Source organism: Xyrauchen texanus, chromosome 37, assembly GCF_025860055.1.
Source record: "Xyrauchen texanus isolate HMW12.3.18 chromosome 37, RBS_HiC_50CHRs, whole genome shotgun sequence".
NCBI classification, from domain to species: Eukaryota; Metazoa; Chordata; class Actinopteri; order Cypriniformes; family Catostomidae; genus Xyrauchen; species Xyrauchen texanus.
In genome coordinates, this window is record NC_068312.1 from 38,160,015 (window position 1) to 38,174,042 (window position 14,028).

General features: G+C 39.7%; 2 protein-coding genes across 2 annotated transcripts in view; one reads left to right on the forward strand and one right to left on the reverse strand.

Moving 5' to 3' along the window:
• Positions 1-7,653, forward strand: part of slc35d2 (solute carrier family 35 member D2) — a 15,250-nt gene extending 7,597 nt beyond the window's left edge. The window contains exons 7-12 of the mRNA XM_052108736.1: positions 2,386-2,488; positions 2,867-2,959; positions 3,046-3,113; positions 3,229-3,307; positions 6,338-6,420; positions 6,516-7,653. Of these exons, the coding sequence (XP_051964696.1) occupies positions 2,386-2,488; positions 2,867-2,959; positions 3,046-3,113; positions 3,229-3,307; positions 6,338-6,420; positions 6,516-6,636 (547 nt within the window). The 3' untranslated portion in view covers positions 6,637-7,653. The remainder of the gene's footprint in view (positions 1-2,385; positions 2,489-2,866; positions 2,960-3,045; positions 3,114-3,228; positions 3,308-6,337; positions 6,421-6,515) is intronic.
• Positions 7,654-7,987: 334 nt separating this feature from the next.
• znf367 (zinc finger protein 367) lies at positions 7,988-13,493 on the reverse strand. The gene is made up of 5 exons (XM_052108946.1): positions 12,944-13,493; positions 11,553-11,703; positions 11,329-11,448; positions 9,795-9,933; positions 7,988-9,705 (listed from the first exon to the last, which is right to left on the reverse strand). Exons 1-5 carry the CDS (start codon positions 13,220-13,222, stop codon positions 9,456-9,458), a joined length of 939 nt encoding a protein of 312 aa, XP_051964906.1. The 5' UTR covers positions 13,223-13,493; the 3' UTR covers positions 7,988-9,455.
• Between the last annotated feature and the right edge of the window lie 535 nt (positions 13,494-14,028).

Genomic DNA, 14,028 nt, shown 5'->3' on the forward strand with positions numbered 1-14,028 from the left:
CAGTAGGGATGGTGTTCTTGGGATGGTACTCATCATTCTTCTTCCTCCAAACACGGTTAGTGGAATTATGACCAAAATGTTCTATTTTGGTCTCATCTGACCACATGACTTTATCCCATGACTCCTCTGGATCATCCAAATGGTCATTGGCAAACTTAAGACGGGCCTTGACATGTGCTGGTTTAAGCAGGGGAACCTTCCGTGCCATGCATGATTTCAAACCATGACGTCTTCGTGTATTACCAACAGTAACCTTGGAAACGGTGGTCCCAGCTCTTTTCAGGTCATTGACCAGCTCCTCCCCTGTAGTTCTGGGCTGATTTCTCACCTTTCTTAGGATCATTGAGACCACACGAGGTGAGATCTTGCATGGAGCCCCAGTCCGAGGGAGATTGACAGTCATGTTTAGCTTCTTCCATTTTCTAATGATTGCTCCAACAGTGGACCTTTTTTCACCAAGCTGCTTGGCAATTTCCCGTAGCCCTTTCCAGCCTTGTGGAGGTGTACAATTTTGTCTCTAGTGTCTTTGGACAGCTCTTTGGTCTTGGTCATGTTAGTAGTTGGATTCTTACTGATTATATGGGATGGACAGGTGTCTTTATGCACCTAATGACCTCAAATAGGTGCATCTAATTTAGGATAATAAATGGAGTGGAGGTGGACATTTTAAAGGCAGACTAACAGGTCTTTGAGGGTCAGAATTCTAGCTGATAGACAGGTGTTCAAATACTTATTTGCAGCTGTATCATACAAATAAATAGTTAAAAAATCATACATTGTGATTTCTGGATTTTTTTTTTTTAATTATGTCTCTCACATTGGACATGCACCTACGATGACAATTTTAGACCCCTCCATGTTTTCTAAGTGGGAGAACTTGCAAAATAGCAGGGTGTTCAAATACTTATTTTCCTCACTGTATAACATTGCATTTATATATTTTGTTATATGTTTATTTTTAACATGCATAACTTGTACCATTTACAAGTATATGCATCGACATATAGAGCAAGTGCTAAAACAGTACTGTCTCTTTAAGAACAGCGGCAGTTTAGTCTCAGTGTTTCGATTGATGCATATTAATGAGAGTGGAGTCGAACGGCTTCTTTATTCAACTCGGAGTTAAATGTTTCTATTTTTGTTGTCTTTAATCAACAACTGAGTGTAAAGAATAGTTAAAGGATGTTAAAAGCGACATTGTTCAATGACAAACGGATTGTGTGGATCTTGTCTTTCGACACACATTAAACGGAACAAGTCGAAACAACAACGACAAATTAAGGAGGGCTCCGAGCAAAAATGACCCTAAAAGTAAAACAAAATACAATTAAAATTGATGTTTTATTTGTAACATGTAATATACAGGGTGGCCCCAAAAAACGGGACCACTTTGCCAGTTCAAATGCACAACAAAATGACATCACTGTGACATCATCGTGTGAGCAACAACTTGCTACAAATAAATTAAAGAAGTAAATAGTTTTGCTAATTTTTCGATGGCAGCCAACTCAGGTGCCACGTGGCCAAATTTATTTGGTAATTTACTTATTTCTAGCAAGTTGTTGCTCACGATGTTGGTGACGGCATTTTGTTATTCACAAAAAGTCGTAGAAGTATGCATAAATCGAGCAAACGCTTTTATGCATTTTTTTTCTCCCCAATCTGGAATGCCCAATTCCCAATGCGCTCTAAGTCCTCGTGGTGGCGTAGTGACTCCGGTGGTGGAGGACGAATCTCAGTTGCCTCCGCGTCTGAGACCATCAATCCACGCATCTTATCACGTGACTTGTTGAGTGTGTTACCACGGAGACCTAGCGCGTGTGGAGGCTTCACGCTATTCTCCGCGGCATCCACACACAACTCACCACGTGCCCCACCGAGAGCGAGAACCACATTATAGCGACCACAAGGAGGTTACCCCATGTGACTCTACCCTCCCTAGCAACCGGGCCAATTTGGTTGCTTAGGAGACCTGACTGGAGTCACTCAGCATGCCCTGGATTCAAACTAGTGAACTAGCGAACTCCACGTGTGGTAGTCGGCGTCAATACTCGCTGAGATACACAGGCCCCCGCTTTTATGCATTTTTAAGATACAAGCAATCAAACATTGTGGCCCCGTTGGTGCACCGGAAAAATGTAATCCAGGGGCCAAAATTTGCCCCTAATGCAAAAGTTCATTTTTGATGTAGTTGTGTAACTAAAATAATTCCTACCATTTGACATTTCCCCATTTTGATAAAAACAACAACAACAAAAACAACCCAGATTAAAATGTCACCCCTTGTGTGTCTCGGTTTGGCACTTTAAATAATGGCCATCCTGCAAACGAGGCCACACCTATAAAAATGTATGTATTTTAATGTACGTATTAACTCTGTTTCAGCTCTGATTTATCCTTCAACGCAGAAGGTTACACGTTTGTTCTATTAAACGACGTCTTTACGGCCGCCAGTGGAGTTTACACCAAAAAAAAACTTGGAATGGAGGTACATGACAACGTTTCACACCCTCATTAACAGTGACAGATGGATATTTCTTTGATGACTGAATGAGTATTGAGAACAAACTCTTAAGATCTATTGATTTGACCTTTGACCTTGATATGACCTTCTACTTAATGTATGTGCTGGAACAGGCTAGCAGATATCAATGTCTGTAGCTGGTCTCTAATAACCACCAATTAATCCGAGTTTTGGTTCAAATATACTTGAAAGTCTTTCAATATAAATGTAACAATTGTAACCATCTGTCGCACCCTTCTGTGGTTGTTTTGGTCCCGGAAGTGAGTGAAACCTCTAGATACAGATGCATGTGAACACTATAAACTCACAGATGCTCATCGTTTTGCTCTCTGTTCTTCACAGGGTCTTGGTAAATATGGAGTTTTATTTTATAATGCGTTTATCATTATCATCCCAACTCTTTTGGCCAGTGCCTTCACTGGAGACCTACAGAAGGTGAGTGTACCCAGAGAAAACGAGAACTGATCCGGAGAACCTCCGGAGATGAGAATTGCATCTTATTCTCTTCCTCTTTATTTTAGGCTCTGGCATTTGAAGGCTGGCTGTCTTTTACTTTTATATTTTATTTTCTGCTGTCTTGTATCATGGGGTGAGTCTGTCTCTCAATGACAAATTGGCAGTAAACATAATTTTTATGATCATTCAGAGGATGAGATATATATTGTATATTTAGATATTAACTACAATCTTTTTCCGCATTTTAGGTTTATTTTGATGTATTCCATAATCCTCTGCAGCTATTACAACACGGCACTAACCACAACCGTCGTTGGTGCAATTAAGGTAAAATATTTTTAATAGGGTGTACTTGTGTAAAATATATATATATATATATATATATAGTCACTGTACAGCCATGGCCAAAAGTATTGGCAGTGACATACTTTTTGTGGGTTTCGCAAAGTTTGCTGCTTCAGTATTTGTTGATTATTTTCTTACATGTTTCTATGGTATACTGGAAAACAATGATGAGCATTTCATGAGTTTTAAAGGATTTTATTGGCAAAAACATTCAATATATGCAAAGTGTCAATATTTACAGTGTTGACCCTTGTTCTTCATAACCTCTGCAATTCACTCTGGCATGTTGGATATCAGCTTCTGGACCAAATCCTGACTGATGGAGATCCATTTCTTGCCTTATTAGTGCTTGGAGTTGGTCACAAATTGTGGGCTTCTGCTTGTCCACTGGCCTTTTGAGGATTGACCACAGGATCTCTATGGGATTGAGATCCGGGGAGTTGCCTCGCCACGTATCCAAAATCTCCAAGCCACTTCATTATCACTCTTGCCTTGTGACATGGTGCTCCATCATGCTGGAAAATGCACGGATCATCACTAAATTGCTCCTGGATCGTTGGGAGAAGTTGCTCTTGCTGGACGTTTTGATACCGTTTGTTATTCATGGCAGTGTTTTTGTGCAGGATTGTGAGCGAGCCCACTCCCTGTGATGAAAGGCAACCCCACACATGGATGGCCTCAGGATGCTTCACTGTTGGCACGACACAGGACTCATGGTAGTGTTCACCTTTTCTTCTCTGGACTATCGATGTTCCAGATGTCCCAAACAGTCGGAAGGGGAAATAATTTTGCCCCAGTCTTCTACTGTCCAATCCTTGTACTTCCGGCAGAATTTCAGTCTGTCCTTGATGTTTTTCTTGGAGAGAAGTGGCTTCAATGCTGCCCTTCTTGACACCAGGTCATTGCACAAAAGTCTTCGCCTCCCTGTGCGTGCAGATGCCCTCACACCAACCTGCTGCCAATCTTGAGCTCTGCACTGGTGGTGACACGATCCCGTAGCGGACTCTTCAGGAGGAGACTGTCCTGGCGCTTGCTGGACACTCTGGGATGTCCTGAAGCCTTCTTCACTGCAGTTGACACAGCAGCTCTCTCCTTGAAGTTCTTGATGATCCGGTAAATGTTCTTTCAGGTGCAATATACTTTGCAGCAATTTCCTTGCATGTGAGGCCATTTTGATGCAAAGCGATGATGGCTGCACGTCTTTCTTTAGAGGTAACCGTCGATAACAAGAACACAATGATTGGAAGCACTTCTTCCCTCCTTTTATAGCAATCAGTCTGCTCTTATAATCCAATCAGAATGATGGAGTGATGTCACTCACGCTTTCCCAGGTGCTGCTGGTATGATTAGTGAAATGATGTTAGCTGGTCATTTTGCGCCAGGGCCAAAAAACAGTGAAATTTGGGTTTGGAGTTCATTTTTTGGCCAATGAAGCTTTTTGCAATTATTTAAAATGCATCTGATCACTCTGTAGAATAATCTAGAAACAATGTGAATCAACACCACAACAGCTGAAGCAGAAAACTTTGTGAAACACCAAAATTATGTCACTGCCAATACTTTTGGCCACGGCTGTACATTAATGTTTTGGCTACATTTTCCCGATTATGGTCCGGGGAAAAGCATACATTTTCATGAAACATATGTTGATCTTTTGTGACAACTTGCCCCAATAGTGGGTAGCATATTAAATGGGGTACGTTTTCACAATGAAACCTGTCATGAAACAGCCTTGGCTGTAATAAAGTAATAAATTGCATAAACTTGCATAAAATATTTTCTCACTTTTTGCATAATTTATCCAAATTGTTTGCTGTGCTGGAAATGATCCTGATCTTTAAAAAATGTATGTAAATAATTTTCACACAAACATATGGTTTAAAATGTTCATTTCACTCTTGATTTAGATAATCATAATTCTTAACATGTAATAATTTGTATTAATATAATGGATTTTCATAGTTTGATATTAAAATCTGGGTCTGGGACGAGGCTAAAACAGTCAAATGTATATAAGAGGCTTCAGTGATGAAGGAATGATAAAAGTTTCCAATTTTGTTTGAATGATATAAAACGAACCAACCAAACAACAATGTTGAAATTGATTAGTTTAAACCCTGGGACATGAAAGTGCCCAAAGTTAAAGAATCACCCTTATATTTGTCTGCAAAGCGAATTTCAAGTATTTCAATTAGACTTCAGATCAGAAGATTTTAAGGACAATTAGAGAACCGATTCATAAGTGTGTGTGCCCGGGCCGGACTGTGCTTTAAGGTTCCCAGAGACACCCTCTCGCCCCATATACACACCTGTACACACAACCACTAGCAGAAATAATGCACAGTTGTGCACATATGAATGATCAAAATGAACCTAAAGCAGGGACCTCCCAAAGTGTGGGGGTGAACCACTTAAAAAAAACAGCCACATTAACCAGCTCTGACTGGGGGACCCCGAGGCGTTCACAGGCCAGTGTGGAGATGTAATCTCTCCACTTAATCCTGGGTCTTCCCCGAGGCCTCCTCCCAGCTGGACGTGCCTGAAACACCTCCCTAGGGAGGCGGCCAGGGGGCATCCTTACCAGATGCCCAAACCACCTCAACTGACTCCTTTCCACGCAAAGGAGCAGCGGCTCTACTCCGAGCTCCTCACGGATGACTGAGCTCCTCATCTCTAAGGGAGAAGCCCGCCACCCTTCTGAGGAAACCCAAACGGCCTCTTGTACTCGCGACCTAGTTCTTTCGGTCATGACCCAGCCTTCATGACCATAGGTGAGGGTAGGAACGAAAATGGACCGGTAGATCGAGAGCTTTGCCTTCCGCTCTCTTTTCGTGACAACGGTGCGATAGAGCGAGTGCAATACCGCCCCCGCTGCCCCGATTCTCCGCCCAACCTCCCGCTCCATTGTCCCCTCACTCATGAACAAGACCCCGAGGTACTTCAACTCCTTCACTTGGGGCAAATCCATTTAAGGTTATTAATATCATAAAGATGTCTGTTTCTCCTCCACAGAATGCCGCGGTGATGTACATCGGCATGTTTATTGGCGGAGACTACATATTCTCATGGCCAAACTTTATAGGGCTGAATATCTGGTAAGATGCATCCAGATTTTCGTCTAAAGTCTATTTAAGCTGTTATAAGCCAGCGCCACTGACTTCTGCTAATGCATGTTTTTTCATGTACTCAGTATCTCCGCTGGACTAATTTATTCCTACATCACGCTCCACGGCAACAGCACTTCAGTACTGAACAAGAACCCCGTGCAGGACAAACTCACCATTCAGATAACAAGTCCAGAGAAAACATGACAGTGACGCAGACTGAGAGCTTATGTTCACTGTGAAATTAAGTGCATTTTTAATGTAAAGTCGCCTATGCATCATTATTCATTACTATGTTACATGCTGAAAAGTTTACATACCCCTTGATGAATCTAAAGGGGGTAAAAAAAAGGTTTTAGGATTCCCCTATTGAAACGTAGTGCATTTAAGTGTTTTGCACTAGACAACAAGGATCTATACTGTACATAGTTATTTTGTCCTATGTAATGTATGTACATTTCTCCTGTCTGATAGCTTCATGTGGGCAGAACACAACAAAATAAATTAAACGCAATTATTTACATTTACATGCATTTGGCAGACGCTTTTATCCAAAGTGACTTACAGTGCACTTATTACAGGGACAATCCCCCCGGAGCAACCTGGAGTTAAGTGCCTTACTCAAGGACACAATGATGCTGGCTGTGGGGATCAAACCAGCAACCTTCCGATTACCAGTTATGTGCTTTAGCCCACTACACCATCACCATCCAAAGTGACTTACAGTGCACTTATTACAGGGACAATCCCCCCGGAGCAACCTGGAGTTAAGTGTCTTACTCAAGGACACAATGATGCTGGCTGTGGGGGTCGAACCAGCAACCTTCTGATTACCAGTTCTGTGCTTTAGCCCCACTATGCCACCGCCACTCGCATTTGTGAACGCCCTCCCTCCATAATTATGAGCAGAACAGAATACAAGTTTTTTTAACACTTCACATTAACACTGCCTTTGTTAAGAATTTATAAAGGGGTTCATTAATAACTAAAGTCATTTACAGATGCTTTATAAATCATTTATATTCAGTTATAACGACTCCTATTGTAACTCATGCAATACTTGCAAATTAGTGAGCATTTCAACTTGCATTCATAATGCATACAAATAAACTTGCTTATAAATGCTTAACAGATCAATCGAAAACACAAAATTAAAAACATCATACTTATTCAGTCATTATATATATATATATAAATAAATCCAGTTAATAACATAGTAATTAACACTCAGGTTTCTAATGTCATCAACACCTTAATAGTTCATTTGTTTCTACTTTACATTAAGGTACATTTTCAAAATGTACTAAAGTTGTTATTATGAATTATAAATGTGTTATTAAGTATTTATAACATGCTAGGTTAAATGGCTTACACAAGACTATTCATGTTGTTATAACCACATGCAGTTGTAAATGAGTCCTTAATTAACTTGTTTATAAACCCTTAACAAAGGGAACATTAAATGTTACGCAAGTTTTCACCATTTATATTTGTATTTAAAAAAATTAAAAAAAACACGACAACCAAGAATGATTTATATCATTTATTAAAAACTCGAAGTGTTAACACCAAGTTTGGCCGATAAGGGAAAAGCCCGCTTACACGTTTACAAAGTCTTTCCAGCCCAGCAAACAAAAACACATTGTCGAAATAAAAAAATACAAAAAACACGTTTACATTCGGTTGTCGTAATGCGTAACATCGAAACGTCAACACCTGGAATCTTTTCGTTTTTTTTTTTTTTTTTAAGACGACATCGTGCACGGACTTCCAAAGAATTCTGTGGAATATATTACTTGAATTTGAAAAACTTGCATTTGACTACAACTAAGAGCAATGTCTATAAAACGTCATTTCTGATTAACTTTATCGGTAAAATACTTTCCAGTTACGCGGCAGCCTCATCGACCATGAAATTCAACAACCGATTACTAAAATAAAATGGCAGTGAAGCACTTGAACAGAATGTAGTGTTGCAGATAATGAAGACGCCGCATCAGGTGCTCATTAGAACATCAAGCAGAACTACTACGAGAACAACAAACAAACTAAAAAAACTAAAACAAGTGCCGTACGATTCCTCGTCCACATCTAGAATCTCATTTGATCATCAATCACTCTTTGGAAGCAGACATCACCGTTCTGGAGCGTTCTTAAGTACAGCTGTTGAAGCGAGACGTTATAGATTAATATCGTAAGTGCTTCGGTTCATAGGTTCACTCGTTAACTCGAGTTCTCCTAGTATATAAACGTGTACCTTTGCGACATATATTTAGATGGAGCCGATTGTGCTGCCGGGTCAAAGCGGGTTCGTTTATCAGCGTTATTGCAAAGCCAGAACCCGAGCAACTATTCTGACTGGTTTAAATATAATAAATACATGATTAATGTCAGTGGATCGATGTGATGGAGAATCCAGACTAACGCTGCAGTAACCTACGAAAGCAAGCGGGCTTCATGTCTATTCTCCTTTCCGAGCCATTTGAAATAATATCCACGTCTTCGTCGTTAGCATGTTGGTCATGGTCACCGCACCCGGTTTCAAAACACACATCCTTTGACGCACAAAATTTAATGTCACATACAAACCGACTCCACCCACAAACCCAAAACAACAACAAACAAATCATTAACACAAAGTGCACAACAAATAAAAACAAAACGCATCTCACCTCCATGATAAGCTGAGAAAACAAAACCAAACACAACAACATTCTTCATATAATGACATCATCTACCATCATAGCAGCCTAAAGGTACAACAGGAAGCAAAATAAGGTGCTTGTAGCTTATATCAACCCGGGCAGTGCACTAGCTAGAAGTGCGAGGGTCGTGAATCGTGTGTACAATTTTTCAGGTCAACGACAGACCTCCCAAAAACCGCTTAAACCAGTCTAAGATGGTTTGCTGGGATCCCGTCTTGACAAGTGGCCAAAATCCCTCTTAATCCAGCAGTCCAGCTTAGGCTGGTTTAAACTTCCTGTCAAACACTCGTTCTGTACAGAATTAAGCGGGGGGGGGTTTTCTCAGGCGGAGAGGTTGTTGGCTAACTCGATGAGCGCGAGGGCGCCGTGGAGTCGTTCTCTCTGTTCTTGTAGACGCCGGCGGGCCGTTCCGCCCGCAGCGTTGCTCTTTTCCTCGTCCGTTTCGTCGTCTTCGCCTTCGTCAGACGGCAGGAAGTCTAAAGGGTCTTGCTGCTCTTGGTCAATAGCGTCTTTACTCAGTATCTTTCCTTTACCTGGTGCAGGTGTGCGCTGCTCTCTCGTCTGCCAGTACCTGCCAACATAAACACGACATTTAACTTCCTTAATTTGTTATTTTCTTCTTCATTAAGTGTAAGAAGGGCTTTTGATCGTTTCACTCACTTTGCCAGCCATTCAGCCACAGCCTTGTTATCGGCTCCCTGCGATTTGCCCGCTTCGCCCGTGGGCTCCTCTCGCTTCAGTCGGGCATACGGGTGTTTGGCGCAGTGGCGGTTGGCGTGAGTAAATCGGCTACCGCACCCTAAAACAGACGGCAAGGAAAAAGGCTTTTAAAATGAATTCAACGTGTTTTATAAAAACGTTCAAACGGATCCTGGACTGACTGTAACGGCTGTTTTAAGGGTCGATGGCCAATAATATCGACACAAAATCACCGAATCAAATGAAATTATTTTAGGCAATATTTCTTATAAATGTACAAAATAATTATTATTTATATCAGTTTGTGGTTTTGAACACCATGCCATCTTCAATGGCTATTTTCATGGCAAAAAAATAAATATAAATAAATATAAACTTTTCTAAGATGTTTAAGATCCATTTTTTTTTTAATAATAATAATAATAATAATAATAATTTCAAAATGAATTCTGGACTGTTAAAAAACAATTCAAGAGTTGAATGGCGAAATCCAGGGAATAAAATAAATAAATTATAATAAAAAATAATAATAATAATATTTAAAAAAACACAAAAAACATCACCATTAAGAATACACATAAATAAATAAATAAATTATAATAATTAAAAAAAATAAGATGTTTAGGATCCTTTTTTTTTTTTAATAATAATAATAATAATAATAATAATAATAATTTAAAAATGAATTCTGGACTGTTCAAAAACAATTCAAGAGTTGAATTGCGAAATCCAGGAAATAATAATAATAACAATTAAAAAAAAAAAACATCAGGATTAAGAATACACATAAATAAATAAATAAAAAATAAGATGTTTAAAATCCATTTTTATATTAATTTGAAAACTGATTCTGGATCATTAAAAACATGTTACAGGTTGATGGCAAATAAGATAATTACACAAAATCAATTAATAAATAAACTTTTTTTTTTAATGCAAAATATTCACACAAACACACACAAAAAAAACTTTAATAAAATAAATATTGTGTTTGTTTTTTTACACCATGCCAGCTTCTTTGGATATTTTTTTTATGGCGAAATCCATGTTTTAAAAAATAAAAACCTGCATAAATAAAATATTAATTTTAAAACTGACTCTGAGTGGACAATAAACATTTCAAGGGTTGCTAGAAAATAAGATGGACACAAAAATCACAGACTTAAATGAACTCTAATTATATGCAATATTTACTCAATTCACACCAAAATATTAAACTGAAAATATGATCAATTGTCAGCGCTTTCAGTAGGTTTTGGAACATCCACTACTGTAATTTGGCAAAGTTGGCACATTTACTAGTTGATGCCAATAATCACAAAATGACCAAATAATGCCAATCTAATATTCCGGGTGATCTGTCAGTCTTACACTAGTATAAAAGCTACATAAACGTGATAATGCTGCTGGAATATGTAATGTTTAGGTAAATAACTTTAACATCTCGCCGCTGAACATCCAGGACATTCATTGCTTCCTCTAAATTTCCTCTCACCTTTCTCAGAACAGACGAAGGGCTTCTCTCCAGTGTGAAGGCGCTGATGTGTCTTTAATTGTCCGCTCTGGACGAAGGCTTTCCCGCAGTCTGGATAATCACACAGGTACGGCCTTTCCCCTACGACACAAATCCAAAGAGAGGAGTCAATAATTGTGATCTCGGTAGAGCATCTGAAAGTGCTGAACGCTGCTCTTCACTAACGATACGGTGGCGTCACTCACCTGTGTGTGTGCGTTTGTGCGCCTGTAACGACTTCTCCCGGGGAAAGACTCGGTTGCAGATGTTGCAGCGAATGCGACTGGTGGAGTTTTCGCCCTCGTTGATCAGTTCTCGTACAGTATCTGCCCGCGGGCGTCCACGCCGGATACCATCCTGCAATAAGAACATTTAATGATTAAATGACTAATTCAAAACAATTGTTTTAAACTGATCATACATGCATATTTGTACTGCGGGACCATTTCAAATTAACTTCAAACATAAACTTCAGGGTTCAATACAAGTTCAGCTCAATTGACAGTATTTGTGGCATTATATTGATTCCCAAATTTATTTATTTTTTGGGTGTGGGACACTTCCAATGGAAGTCAATGGGGCCAAACCGAAAACGTTAAAATAATACCCACAACACATGTTTACATGATTTCAGCGATAAAAGCACTTCCTAACCTTTCCGTGTAGTTATAGCCAATTTTACAACTTCGTTGCCATGACGATGTAATGTAGACTACCTAAAATGACTGTAAAAATCACAATTTACAGCTCAAATAATACACAAGTTTTAACAGATGAATTAATTTAAGTGCTTTTATAAAATTATAAGCATCACATTTCTGTCTTTAAACCCTCCAAAAATTGGCCCCATTGACTTCCATTGTAAGCGTCCCACTGGAACACACATTTGTGCTTTTATTAAAGAAAAGGAGGGATGAAATTAATTTTTGTGTTAATCAATATTATTACACAAATGCTGTCCATTGAGCTTCACTTATACTGAACCCGGAATATTCCTTTTATTGAACATTATTAGTAAAATCCTCATGGGCGTGTCCTAAACAACATAAGCAACATAAACGCTTTGTTCATCTCATTCGAGAAACTTCTTCAAAATGCACATGGCATTCCATTAAAATAACACATTCGTTAGCATGTAGCAGTACAACATATTAAATGATCACGTAATACAGAGTATGTCATATTTTGATACGTGTTTGTGTTATTTGACCAGCCACATTAGGGCTAAAAATGCGTTTCTAGAATCATTAGCCGTAACATTTTGGCGCGCACGCCTGACGTCATGTCCAACGCTGACTACGTCACAATGGAGAGCGATTTAAAATCCCTTTCTGAGCGCGCGCGCGTTTTACATATGGCTGCAGTTATTTAACCATTTTAACGCTATAGACACAACAGCACTTGTTTATTAATAATGGTCAGTGATGCATAGAGATGCAATGATTCAGTATGTGCATAATAGTTTAATATGCACCAGGTAAAAATGTACATCGATGACAAAATTATTTTTAATATGCTTTCAGTTTAGTGTTAAACACACGCACTAGTATAGTATATAGTATGGCGATATATGCTGCACTCGTTTTTATTTTCTCACCTTTAAGTGTTCCGGACAGGCGTTGACATCCGTTTCGGCAGGACAGGAGCTGTTTCGGGTGGGTGAGGCTGTTCCGCTGCCCGATCCGGGGCTCAAAGTGACATTATGCGCGTTTTCTCCCCACCTCCACGGATAAACCATGAAATCACTGAAGCCTGGGCTGGTGGGCATGAGAGAGTCCACGGATTTGGGTTTAATGGGGGTTGTCTTGATCACGGAGACAAGAACTCTTTTTGGCGAATCGTTACAAAATATCACTTGATGTTTGCTGTCAGCCATCGCAAATGCCGTTTCGTAAAAAACGTTATGTATATTAAAACCGTTCAATTAAAATAGAGTCTATTAAAAAAGCACAACAACAGTAAAAAGTCTAAATAAGTGCAGGTGGAAGCAGTAAAAGGAAATTAACGCGCCTCCGGTAGTTTTAGTGATATAAGGGCAGTCATTCCCAAATGTTACATGTATCAGTGTTCCAGCGCGCTTTCCCGCGGTCCCTTTGATTCCGTTCTTTCCGAAAATCTCTCTGGCAGTGGTTGCTACAATGACCCGAACAGACTCGATACTTTTCCCGCGTTGGAAATCGCGCCCGAGCGGCGCAGCGGGCGAATCAGTGGCGAGGACATTAAAGCGCTCGCACCACATGCTCGATGAACAACCAATGAAAGTCTCTGTGACACTCTCAGCCAATGGCAGAGCCCGAATAATACCTTCACGCTGATTGGCCCAGAGAGTTCCGTCCAGAATGTTTTAAATATTTCACAGCGCGCCTTTTCTGACTGACAGGGCTATTGGCCAATGAGATTGGGTCTTTTATATTTTACAGTTGACGTTACGTGCTCTCGTTATGTGTTTACATTAACATCGGTTTAAAGGGAAAGGCGGGAGCGAGTGGCGCGAAAGTTATGTAATCAAACCGCCTTTTGTTTCACTTGTGTTTTAGCAGCTGTCCCCATTCAGCGCCTTCAGAAAGCATGATGAAAACCATTATGTTTTATTACAAATGAGATAAAATCCTACTGCGTGGGACATCCAACAACAGCACAATGCACTTAAAAGACAGTTATGCATTTAATTGAGTTGGTTTC

Excerpts from the sequence above, each read along its gene's own strand:
- znf367 (XM_052108946.1), bottom strand. The coding sequence starts at position 13,222 with ATGGCTGACAGCAAACATCAAGTGATATTTTGTAACGATTCGCCAAAA. Across the intron at positions 9,934-11,328 it reads CTTCGTCTGTTCTGAGAAAG|GGTGCGGTAGCCGATTTACT; the intron begins GTGAGAGGAAAT and ends CGTCTGTTTTAG. Across the intron at positions 9,706-9,794 it reads GTGGCTGAATGGCTGGCAAA|GTACTGGCAGACGAGAGAGC; the intron begins GTGAGTGAAACG and ends TTATGTTGGCAG.